Raw genomic sequence first — 13,147 nt, 5'->3', positions numbered from 1 at the left:
AAACTCTATCACAAAGCTATAGTAAATAAAACAGTATGGTGTTTGCATAAAAACAGACACATAGATCAGTGAAACAGAATAGAGAAGCCAGAAATAAACCCATTATCTATGGTCAATTAATTTACAACAAAAGAGCCAAGAATAGTCAATGGGGAAAGGACAGTCTCTTCAATGGTGTTAGGAAAACTGGACAGCCCCATACAAAAGAATGAAACTGGCCACTGTCTTAGACCATACACAAAAATTAACTCAAAATGGATTAAAGACTTGAACAGATGACCTAAGACCATAAAACTCCTGGAAGAAAATATAGGCAGTAAGCTCCTCGACATTGGTCTTGGCAATGATTTTTCGAATCTGACACCAAAAGTAAAAGCAACAAAAGCAAAAATTAACAAGTGGGACTTCATCAAACTGAAAAGCGTCTGCACAGCAAAGGAAACCATCAAAAAAATAAAAAGGAAACCTACTGAATGGAAGAAAATATTTGCAAATCATATATTTGATAAGGGGCTAATATCCAAAATATATAAAGAATTCATACAACTCAACAGCTGAAAAACAAACAATCTGATTAAAAAATGGGCAGAAGATCTGAATAGACATTTTTAAAAAGAAGATATACAGACGGCCATCAGGTGCATGAAAAGATGCTCTACATCACTAATCATCAGGGAAATACAAATCAAAACCACACCTCATGGCTGTTATCAAAAAGACAAGAAGAAAGTGTTGGCGAGAATGTGAAGAAAAGGGAACCCTTGTGCATTGTTGGTGGGAATGTAAACTGGTGCAGCCACTATGGAAGACAGTATGGAGGTTCCTCAAAGAATTAAAAATAGAACTACCATATGATCCAGCAATTCCACTTCTGGGTATTTATCCAAAGGAAACGAAAACACTAAGTTGAAAAGATATATGCACCCCCATGTTCATTGCAGCACTATTTACGATAGCCGAGATATGGTAACAACCTAAGTATCTGTTAGTGGATTAATGGATAAAGAAAATGTGGTATATATAAATACAATGGAATATTATTCAGCCATAAAAAAGAAGGAAATCTTGCCATTTGCAACAACATGGATGGACTTCAAGGGCATTATAAGACAAATACCCTATGATCTCGTTTATATGTAGAATCTAAAAAAATCCTAAAAACAAAACCCAGCTCATACAGAGAACAGAATGGTGGTTGCCAGAGGCAGAGGAGTGTGGGGTGGGAGAAATGGGTAAAGGGATCAAAAGTTTAAAAAAAAAATAAGCGAATGAAGAATGGGGAAATCCAATAAATTTAGGTACCAGTTGTTATTAGGAATGTGCAATTGATTTATTAGTTGAATAGTAGTGAGACTAAAGCATTTTGTAAGAAGCTCTGCCCTAAAAACTATTCACTAGTGTTTTGAAAGCAGGGTATTAAAATTCACCAAATAAAAGCCTTTTACGCATTTATTTTGAAACTTGTTTTACTTGGTCATTGCTATGTAGGTCAAATTAACTATAGTCAAGAAATATCTTGTTAGACAAAATAAAATGGAATTGCACACTCCTATTGCCATGTTTAATTTGTGCTTTAAAAAAACTCAACCTGGTGATAAGATAAATGCTTTTGTGGAAAAAGTGGGTATAGGTGTTACACTGCAGCTCGCTGAGCCATCGCCCCTTGTAAAGTATATGACTGAGCTGAGTCCCAACCTCTACTCTTGGGGGCATACCATTTTTTTGAAATCTAAAAACCAATTGTATTTTAATATTCCACCAATAAACAATTAGAAAATAAAAATTTTAACCTATACCATTTACAGTAGGTTCAGAAACATCAAATATGTAGGAATGAATCTATCAAAGTATGTATAAGACCTTGACACAGAAAACTACAAAACATTATTAAGAGAAAGTAAAGAGGATCTAAATAAATGAAGGGATATGTGATGTTCATGGTGTAAAAGACTGAGCATTGTAAAGATGTCAATTATGCCAAATTTATCTATAGATGCAATGCCATCATGAAAATAATCTTAGAAGCACACGTTGGAGTGTGTGTGTGTGTGTGTGTGTGTGTAAATTTATGTAGAAATGCAAAGAGGCAAGAATAGCCATGTTGGGGGGGAAAAAAGCTGTAGAACTTAAACTACTAGAAATCAAGACCCATTAAAAAGCTACAGTAATTAAGACACTATGGGATTCTTATTGCTGTAAAACCAGATGAGTAGACCAACGTAACAGAGGCCAGAAACAGATTCAGATATATAGAGTTGCTTAATTTATGGCAAGTCACTCACTGTCTTCAAGCCTTAGTTTCCTCATCTATAAATTAATAGTGCTTACCACATAAGGTTTAAATATTATATACCAAAGGATTTAGATATTATGTTAAGAGGTTAGCACACATGCAAGGTACATGGCAAGTGCCCAGTAAAATTTAGCATGTTAATATTACTCCTGTTGCTACTGGTATTGTTATAATTATTACGATACTATTCGTAGTAGTATTCCTTTTCTCTGTTTTTCAGCATGATCATCTGGAAGGGGGAAATGGGTGGACATTAAATCCTGGTTGTCAACAAGGAACATTTGGGGCAACACAGATGAGTAGGGGAATATCAATTCTTAGTCTACCTGGAAAAAAGAACGTGAGCAGGAAGATAAGCTTTCTGATCCAGTGGAGACTGACTTAGAAACTGGCATGGAACTTGGCCTAGCTCCAGCATATGGTGGTCACACTACTGAGAGACATTGGTAAACATGTATGAAGCATCTAAAATGACCTTCTGCGTATATATCTGTTTGTAAGCCTATTTGAGAGCCTGTGCATGTATATAAGCCACTTGTAAAAACACTGTGTAAAATGAGGTCAGTTACCTCTTCTGCCATCTGAATCATAGCCGGGGATCTGAGAGGTAAGTTTAGACAAAATAGTAAAAGGTTTGATTCCGTAACTTTGAATAGAAAGTTTATTTTACAGCGCCTTTAGGTAAACCTGGAAGTTCGTTTTGTGACGTAGGACACACAATCTCTAACCACAGGGAGACAATGATGTGTTTAATCTCCTGCGTATTTGTATCCTAAAACAATGCCTCATGTTTCTTAAAGTGGGCTGCTGCCATGCAGCGTCTTGTGTTATTTAGCTGAAGGCTTACCTGTTATTCTAGCTATGTAGTATCTGCAACCCTCCCGTATTCCAGCCCGCGTGGCATTTGCCTCCTGTCTTCCCTCCTGCTCACCCACCCATACCCCGTTTCAATCATGGGAGGGAATACTCTAAGACCTTCCACCACTTTAAACACTTCAGCAGACTCGTGTGGGCTTGTATTTACCAGATCCAAATTCCGTTTCTCACTCTACTACTTGTATTTGGATGACTTTAGATAAGGTTATTTACCCCCTGAGTTTCATCTGCCACAAGGTGTTGGTGATGAAATAATGAAAGTAAAACTCTTCGCACAGTATTTTCATCAAAGTAAGGGTTGGTGATGGTTGTTATTATCACAGAGCCAGGAGGTGCACGTCCAAGTCTTTTGTTTCTGAACCTCATATACTTTTTTGCCATGCTGCCTGTAATTTGGCAAATTAGATGATATAATTTGGTACTTAGTCTTCCCAACTAGGTCTAGACTTGGTCGGGACCCTGCCCACTGCATGAAGTGAAGCGTAATTCACTCCAGAGGCGCCAGCTGGGGGCGCCTTTCTCCCAGTGCTGGCTCCTTTCTTGTGCTCTTGGTCACTGATAAAACCTCCAGGTGGGGCCTCTTTCTGGGGAGAGGAGAGAGAGAACTGGCGCTCTCTCGCCCCTGGTAGTCTGCACGATGGACAGCTGCCTGCCTGTGGTGTGTGTGGTTCTGCCTGCGCCTGCGAGCAGCCTCGGCGTGTATTCCTTCCCCAGAGATAGGTTAGTTTCCAGGACCAAGTCAGGAACAGTCGGCTTCTGCTGCCTCCTCTTCCTGTAGTTCGCCCTGCCGGTACCTCACTGTCAGGGAGAAGTCTCAAGGTCCTCGAAGTGCAACCTTCCACCTGAAAAGTGTTTATTGTTGAGTACCTGCCACCTATAAGCTGTTCTATGTGCATGAAGCCCATCAGAATGGCCCTAACACGTTTCTCTGTCCTTTGTCTGAATTCCTGAAGAGTCTTGCCCAGGAGACTCTTTATTCCCTTAGTCCCTATTAGCAATTCTAGTCCTCATCAAGTCTTTGTTTTAGATAGATGTATCTTTCTTTCAACTTGATTATAATGAGAAAGAAAGAAACCCTTGCCTCTTACTTCTAGATCTGCATGTTACTTAAAAAGTGCCAGTTGACGAGACTTACTGGGGTAAAACCGATAGCGACGGCTCGTCAGGAGAAAGGCTCCTCCAGTGAAAATTTCTGCAGTGCCTTCTGTCCCGGGTCCTCTACAGATGATTAACTATCTTTGAGTCCTCTCAGTGAGTGGCTCTGAAACGCTGTTGTGTTGGAGACATGCTCCCTTACTCCTGCGGGATCCTTTCCTTACCCAGCCGCTTGACTGACCCCTAGCAGACGAGGACACAATGCTGCAAGTGCTTTCTGAGTGAGACAGAGCATGTGGGTGGAGCCGCTGAGTCAGGAGGAACGAGAAACTGAATTGCCAAAAGAAATTTTATCATCCTAATAAAATGAAGCACGTGGTTTGCATTCCAGGTCCTTCAACTATTCTATGGGAACCCGGGCGTTTTCCCATGACAGTATTTTTATCCCTGATGGGGGAGCAGAAAGTGAGCAGACAGTTCAAGCAATGTCACAGGACAACATCCTGGGCAAAGTCAAAACTCTTCAGGTAAGACAGCTTGAGACTGGAAGGTCAGAGCCGTAGGAGTGGGCCCGGCTATGGAGGGAAGTGGGAAGAAGCCCTAGCTTGGCCTTGAGTAGTGGATTGGGAGGTCCAGGGGTAGCTCCTGCTGAGAACTGTTGCTTTCTCCAAACTGACTCAGTTCTCTGGAAGCCTTCTGTCCACCTGTGAGAGGTACATTGTCATCATTGTGCCCACCTGCATGTACCCCTTCTCCTTTTCTCTCAAATTGTTCCCTCGTTTTTAACTGGACATCACGAGGACAAGTACCCAAGAGACACTGCAGGACTCTGATGGGAGGAAAGCATTCCTAATCGTTAAGTGTTGGCCATAATCCCCAAGTGCAGGGCTGCCCGTCAGCTGAGGGTGTGCACAGCAAGCGTTCCCTTTCCAAGTCTCCATCTTTGGACAGTGAATGGTGAAACTCTTCATTATTCGGCTGTGTTTGTGACTCTGGCTCCCCGGAACCACCCTGTCTCAGAGGAAGACCATGACGCTCTTAAAACTCCCTCCTGTTCATGCCACAGAGTTGGGCAGTTTTCCTACATAAAAGTGACTCAGGTGGTAACTCCTTGATAATGAAAATATAATAAAATAACCCTTCACTAAATGTGATTGAAATAGTGGGGAATCCAGGAAAAGCAAGGGGAACAAAGACACTTGGGACCTCATCATGTAGGTTTGCCCGATTGCTTGGTAGAATTCACTTACCCAACAGAAGTGCCTAAGAAGCACTCCCCTGAGGTGGGAGCGCTTGGAGGTGATCCAAAGGATGAACCGGGGGACTCTGGTTTGCTGGTTTCCATCTGTCTGCAAGTCTGCAACAATGAATGAATAAATGAATAAATGAATGAATGAATAATCAAGTTAAAAAAAAACCGGAACAGCTGGCTTGAGTAGCCACTGACATGATGAAGCATTGTTCTCAAAGAAAATTTTCTATTTTCTTGAAATGTTCTTGTTTCTACTGGAGGTTAGCTATGTATTTTGTGATCTGTGTTTGGTTACATATTTCACATACACTCAGCTGAATATAGCACGAGGCAAATGGGGAAAGAGCCCACATCCTGGAACCACACCCAAACTTGCCTAGATCTTCACACCTACTGCCACCACTGCCCAAGGCTCGAGTCCTGCCCTCAGGGCACACCTAGGCACTTCCTTCACATTCCAGCATTTCCTAACCAGGTCCCATTCTTAGTTCTTGCTGGCTGTGCCGTTACACGTTTTACAGACTCAGAAGTCACTTCTCATGGTTTGAAGAAGAGAGAAGAGTGGTGATGGCCCAAGAAAACCTTGAGCTCCCTCCTCCGTACCTTTCCTTCTTGAAGTCTTTTGATTCCTAAGAAGTTCTGAGCCCCTGGCTCCTAAGATCCCCTTTCTAAGAGGAATGACTTTCAGATTTCAGTCCACGAAACAGCTGTATTTTATGAGAGCTTTTGAGGAGTTCTTTAAAAATTAGCTAGTAATTCTCTGTGACATCACACCACATGCCACTGCCACTCCAAGAAGTGAATTTGGAGTTGTAAAAAATATATATATTTCTGCCGTATTGAAAATATGGAAACTCGATAAAAATATGTGAGTACTTGTTGTTCCTATTAATGCTATAAGGCACGAGTTTAAAGACTCTGATCTCACAAGGAATAAAATGTAAAACAACCAACTTCCTCGAAGCAACAATTCTATTAACAGGAAGAGAAATGTGAGCAGAGTCGAGTAACTGTCTCATTGGAGTGCTCTCCTTTGGACGGTATCTACTCTGCCTAATTTGGCTTCTGCTGCATGGATTCACAAGCTTCCTTACAGCTCTATAGATATATTTAAAAAAATAAATAAATAAAAGGCTTTGCTTTTCAAGGAGGGAAATGGGGACCATTATCATAGAAAATGTGATTTTTGGAGTGACTTCAGATATAACTGTATCACCCCCAAAAGACTGTGTTTTATTTTTCAGTCGACTAAGCAGTATGTTCCTGGTAAGTCATAGACACAGTAGTTAACTTTATTAACTTGCATGAATGCTTTGCATTTTTCCTTGACAACGTTATGCTGGTATTGATGCTTAGTAAGCAGCATAAAAGACCGCCCCCTCGTAGACTCCAGCATGGAATGAGGGTGTTTAGTTATGTCAGAGGCATGTATGTTTTTTGTCTGAAATTGTCTTTGTGTACGTGTGTATGTTTATTAAAAAAAGAGAGAGAGAAATAATGGATAGCACCTATCTGACAATGAATGTCCTGGGAAGCTGATTAGACACTATTATTAAGACATTCTTTTGAAATGAGATTTCTAGTGGAATGGCATTAAAAAAAAAAAAAGCTGTTTTTCTCTGGCTTAACTTCCCAGCCCTTGGAACCCCACAGAACCGCGCCTGTCCTGCCGCGTTAGGAAAGGTTGCCCTCTAGTGTCCACACGTGGTCATCTCAGCTAGAACTGTGATGTGTTGCACCTGTGGCGGTTCCGCTCCCTCTACTGAGTACAAAATGACTGAATATAGCATAAATCAGCCTACACTTTTCTGAATAAAGTGACTCTACCGCCTGCCAAAATTTCTGTGGCAAATGAATGAAACTTTAAAAGAAAAAACTACATTTTTTCCCTAGTATAAAAATATACATGTGACAACAGATTTTAATATCCAGGACAGTAATAGGGACAAAAACAACAATGATGTCCTTTTTGAGGACTCTGTACATAACAGTCAGATGCATGGCCAGTGGGTGAAATAAAAGACCTATGCCAGTCTCCATCATCACCTGGCTGTGTGGCCTCGGGGGCAGTCATTTAGCCTCTCTGGGCCTCATTTTCCCCATCTGAAAAATAAGAGATACATGTGATGGATGATCTGAAGGGCCCCACCAGTTCTTAACATCTGCCGTCTATACGAAATCACTGGTCACCTGCTGGAGCACCGAGTAGCTTTGTAAGCTTTGCACTTCTTGCGTTTGGGAGGCAGTGACCTTGATGTTCTTACAGCTGCCCAAAGCACACATCAGGGAGGGTGCCTCTTTATTTGAGATCAGAGCAGGCTGTGAAGTGTGTACCACCTGATGATAAAACTCAGGACTATCACAGTCTAAGCCTGCAGGTGATTTTAAGAATTGCACCACACCTTTGTCAGGAAGTCCACTGACTATTTAGCTCAGGAGGGAAAACCTCCATCCTCAGTGGCTGCTGTGTCCCGCTGAGATAGATTTCACTTAAAAACGCCCAAGTCAAATGTTTGAGGATCTTGACACCTCCTGCAGCTGTCAAGGACACAAAGAATAAACATCTGCTCTTAGCCCCTCCTTCACAGAGCAGGTTTCTTTAAATCCGTATGCTTTTTCTTTTTCCTTTAAAAAAAACTTCCTTTTAACTATGGGTGTATCGGCAGATTGCTCAAGAAGACAGCAACTTTCTTTTTCCCCTGCTTTGTTCTTACAGACATGGTCTAAAGAACGGCTGTGGAAAATCTGGGGGAATCTAAGCACTGGCGGTGCGAGATCTGCAGAATAGGATGTGCTTGGAATTTCCACCCTGTGGGCAAAAGCTTCATAAATATGGATGCGCATTCCTATAACATCATTCTCCAGCATTCCATATTACAACAAAATGGCCCAAATGGAATGAACAAAATATAGTCCCTTTTAGCTCACATTCCAGTCTCAACAGTAACTCCATTCATAGCCACAAACAACATGGACTCTCAGTATAGTTATAATCGCAGGGTGTAAAAAGAGCCTGTGGGTAATTTTTTTTTAAAGTGGAGGGAGTGGTAGTAGTTTATTTCTCTGAAAACTTAAGGGCAAGCTCATCTTAACAGTCTGGTTTGCAGTGATTGCTTATATCGAAGCTCCTCTCGTGACAGTGCCTGAATAGTGGGCAGAATTAAAGTCACCAAAAAGCCACATTTATCCTTGTCATCAATTCACATGACACCTGAGATTGCCACATAGGTTTTAGCAGCCACCTTTTCACTGTCAGTAAATCGCACAGTGTCGAGACAGTCCAGTCTTCTTCGAGCCAGCTGAGGAAGCATTTGGAGCAGGAACTGCAGGAGAGGGAGAAACATGCAGATGCAGGAGCCTCGGCCTGGAGACCCTGAGCATCAGTCACCATGGCCTTGGCCACTAGGTCCTGTCCTGGCCGTGTTCCACTGTCTCATCCCTGACAGCTGCAGGGTGTGCCTATGAGGGCAGTCCTTTGTCTGGACAGAGAGGCTGCAGCCCTATCCCTGAGCAGTGACCTTCATTTCTTTGATGACCTGGGTCCTCCCCTCCTGCATCCCACTTTCTCCTCCTAAGCTCCCTAGCCACCAGGCTGAATTTATTTTCTCCAGAGGGATTTAAATCAGTGGTTTTATGGAGATGCACATTGTCATTCTCAAAGGCAACAGCATTGTATTTCTTTTGCCAGGATGAATATATCTGTGGCATAAATCAACCCTTTGATATACACACGCATTCTTACTCCCTTCCTTCCTCCCTTACCCTCTTCCTCCATTTTGCTCCTCCCTCCCCCAAACTTCCAGCTGTTGCACCTGCAATCAGGTCTCCAGCTCTTCCTGGGCCTATGCATTTCCTCCGCCCCCTGTACCCTCCTCTCAATCTGCCTCTTTTCTTTAACTCTCCACTTCATTTCTTAACATTACTTTCTCCATTTCCCAGCTTTGATCCATGTACCTTATTTCTCCTGTTCTTATTCCATCTATTCCCCCCCCCCCATTTTCTCTTTCCTTTTCCATTGGTGGCCACGATAGCCATCCCATCTTTGGAGTTTATTTCAATCTATTACATTTTGCCATATTCTTTTTTTTTTAATTATTTTTTTGAGGAAGATCAGCCCTGAGCTAACATCTGCTGCCAATTCTCCTCTTTTTGCTGAGGAAGACTGGCCCTGAGCTAACATCTGTGCCCATCTTCCTCTACTTTATACGTGGGACACCCACCACAGCATGGCTTGCCGAGCGGTGCCATGTCCGCACCCGGGATCCGAACTGGCAAACCCCGAGCTGGTGAAATGGAACGTGGGCACTTAAACACTGCACCACCAGGCCAGCCCCTGCTATATTCTTTTTTGTCTCTTAAGCATCAGGGTGGATCAACATCAGTATCCTAAAAAGCAATGAAGAAAAATATCACTATATTCATTCTTTTTTGTGATGGTGGCAAAAATCCTAACTAAATGGCATTTGAGTGTTAGGCGAGTTCTCCTTAACGAATTATTCTTTCCATTTAAGCAGAAGAAATACCCTCATATTAGCCCTGCGAGAGCATTGGTAGATGGCAGACCCTGACAGCAGGAGGTCTCACTCTAAGGAGATTTACAGCAGTTTCCAGCTCTTGGCAACACTCCTAGAGAAGGGATAACTGGTAAACCAAAGGCTGGGCTGGGAGCCCCGGACACAAGAACTATTCCCACCTCTTCTACCCAGGTCCCCTCCCTCTCCCGCGAGACCGGCCTATGACTTCGTTATTCCGTGTCCTCTTGTCTAACTCCATCGGCTGTTCTAACCGTGCCTGCTTATTGATCTGCTAAGAGTAGATACTAACTGCCGCTTCCTGCTGAACTTGTTTTTAGAGACACCCTTTTGCAGCCTTCTCCTCCCCGAAACCCTTTTAGGCTGCTCCAGCTGTCCTTCCCTGGCTGAACTCAGGCTTTTGATGTGTGCTCCTTCCTGTGGTGCCAGGGGAGCCAGGCTCAGGCTGAAATGCCAGCAGATCAAACACAAGTCCTGTCTTTCTGTGCTCCTTAGCATGCTGGGGTGCCCAGGGCTGCGGGAGGGGAGTCTTGGGCTCACCCCTTTCATGTCTCTGCAATCTCACCGTCCACCATGCAAGCCCGAGGGCGAGGTGGGCGAAGGTGGGTGGATTTGGTACCCTTTGAGTTCAGAGGGAGAGGGGGCATTTCCATCAAGGGATTCCTCTTCAGTAAGCGATTAGAAATGCTGCATTATCTCTTTTATTTCTGCCCCTGTAAGAAGAAGGAAGTGCAATGTCAGATTTATGAGAACCAGTGGAGTGCAATGAAAATAACTCTGAACGTGGTCTTAGAAGACCTAGATTCAGATTTCCCTGGGGCCACTCATACTTTCCATAAGTTTGGGGCAGTCACCTCTCCCCACTGGACCGCTCATCTTTTTTTGTAAAATGAAGGGGTTGGACTTTGTGATTGCTAAGGCTCTTTGCAGCTCTATAAGATTAAATATTAGCCAGATTAAAGATAAATAGCAGATAATGTATTCTTTTTTTTTTTTTGAGGCCTAAACAGACCATAAAACCAAGTACCTAGACTGAGAGCAGCTGTTCTCAACTGGAGGTGATTTTAACCCCCAGGGGACATCAGGCAGTGTCTGGAGCATTTTTGGTTGTCTCGAGGGGGAGCAGTTTGCTACTGGCATCTAGTGTCCAGGGGCCAGGGGTGCTGCTAAACATCCTACAATGCTCAGGACAGCACCTCACGACAAAGAATTATCTGGCCTAAAATGTCAGTAGTGCCGAGGTTGAGCAACCCTGATCTGATAAAGGCAGTGGTTTGTACAATGTATTCAATCTGGTAGTCTTTCAGATTACCATGGCATAATACTTTTTCTTTTTTTTTTTTTTTGGAGGAAGATTAGCCCTGAGCTAAGTGCTGCCAATCCTCCTCTTTTTGCTGAGGAAGACTGGCCCTGAGCTAACATCTTCCTCTACTTTATATGTGGGACACCTACCACAGCATGGCATGCCAAGCGGTGCCATATCCGCATCCGGGATCCCAACCGGTGAACCCAGGGCCACCGAGAAGCAGAACGTGTGCACTTAACCGCTGCACCCCGAGGCCAGCCCCATAATACTCTTTTTCTTCCTGAGTGTTGTTCACTTCTCTGCCACAGCCCATTAAATGTTTTTCCCCTTCCTTAGCTATTATGTTTATATATCTTTCTTCAGGAAATATACTGGCCTTTCTCTAATTCTAAGTATCTTCCTAATTTCTACCTCAGGTTTTTCCCTTTAAGCTACTTCCCCCCATTACTCAGTCCGTCCTGGACTCTTTCCTCCTGCCTGCTTCTCTGTCCTTTTCCTGCTTGTTCCCTCTGTCCCCTCCTTCTCAGTGGGTAGCTGCAGCAAGGCAAAGAGGAAGTGCTGATGGCAGGACAAGGTTGTTCCCATCCCATCCGTGATTTCAACATGGATCATGGGAAGACCTGCTGGCCCTGGGGCCGTCTTCACCTTGGCGGTGGGACCCACTCTGGCCAGAGCATGATGTTCAAGCCATGGGCTGGTGAGGAAGGTAGTTGAAGTATAAATATTCAAAAGGAATATGTCCAATGTGTCCCTTGGACAATGTTGGCATCTCCATGGAAGAGGTGGCTGGATGAAAAAGCTCATGGCTTGAAGGTAGGAAAGAAAAAGAAAAGATGCTGGAAAACAAATTAACTTATTACAGGACTGCATCGTGGTTTACTGGCATGGTGATTAGTCTAGAAACCAGTTGTGTACAGAATATGCCTCAGTGCCTGTTAGATATGCTGAGGAGCCTGGTTCTGGTTACTGTGAACTGCTTCGCTGCTTCAGAACATCTTTCTTTTGTTTCTCTCCAGCGACAGTTGGGCAAGAATATCAAGTTTGGGCAGCCACCACCCAAGGCCGTTCCCATGAAGAAGGCAGACAGTGGGGAGGCTAGCTTAGAAGAGGATCTGTTCCTGACCAGTCCCATGGAAATTGTGACTCAGCAGGACATCGTCCTCTCAGACACTGAGAACAAAGTAAGGCTCCTTCGGGGAATGACTTGATTGGTAATAACCCCGGGGTGGATGTTGGGCAGTAGATGGGGCGTCCAGTAACCCTGAGGTCTGCGGGGCGGGGAATAATGAGTAGCCCAGGTCTGGAGAGCACTTCCTGGGCCGGTGCCTTGACCTGCAGTGGGACCAACTTGGAGGAGGGGAATGAAGAGGAGACATGGCCTTTGCAAGTGCTTGTCCCAGTGTTTTCCACTTATTCTTTGAGAATCAGGTTGGCCCACCTTTTCTGGGCAGCTTACCTGGTCTCGCCCCCAAGCTATACTCTCCTCCAGGCCTTCACTGGGTGTCCTTAGTGCTTCTTACACATCTGTACCCCACCTGTACCTGTGTCCACGTAACTCTTTTCTTTCCATCTCTAAAGGTTCAGTTCCTTGAGAACAAACTGGATCCTACACATCTCTGTGTCCCTAGGACTTAGCTAGTGCTTACTTAGTAGCACCAAATCATTGTTTGTCAAATTGGACTAATTTAGAGGGAAATGAGGAAAGAATGAAGTAGGTGCTCGACGAGACAGAACATATCCAACAGACCAGCTTGAAGTCTCCATAGTCTAGAAAGAAAGTCACATTGGTCCAG

The 13,147-nt window shown here is 43.6% G+C and overlaps 1 protein-coding gene across 18 annotated transcripts in view; it reads left to right on the top strand.

Annotated features, from left to right (window-relative positions):
• CRACD (capping protein inhibiting regulator of actin dynamics) overlaps positions 1–13,147 on the top strand; it is a 308,131-nt gene that overhangs the window by 225,476 nt on the left and 69,508 nt on the right. For 9 of the 18 annotated variants that reach the window (XR_011437568.1, XR_011437570.1, XR_011437569.1 and 6 more), the window contains 2 exons: positions 4,656–4,791; positions 12,371–12,535. Coding sequence is in view for 15 of the 18 variants with exons in the window: in XM_070263761.1 (XP_070119862.1) it covers positions 4,672–4,791; positions 12,371–12,535 (285 nt within the window). In the remaining 3 variants the exon portion in view is untranslated. Of the gene's footprint in view, positions 1–4,655; positions 4,792–6,760; positions 6,783–12,370; positions 12,536–13,147 lie in introns of all 18 variants that reach the window. The other 9 variants (XM_070263763.1, XM_023638065.2, XM_070263758.1 and 6 more) reach the window with 2 other exon arrangements.

This window comes from Equus caballus, chromosome 3 (genome assembly GCF_041296265.1).
Source record: "Equus caballus isolate H_3958 breed thoroughbred chromosome 3, TB-T2T, whole genome shotgun sequence".
Classification (NCBI taxonomy): domain Eukaryota; kingdom Metazoa; phylum Chordata; class Mammalia; order Perissodactyla; family Equidae; genus Equus; species Equus caballus.
The sequence above is the reverse complement of the archived record's forward strand: the minus strand, read 5'-3'. Positions and strand labels throughout refer to the sequence as shown.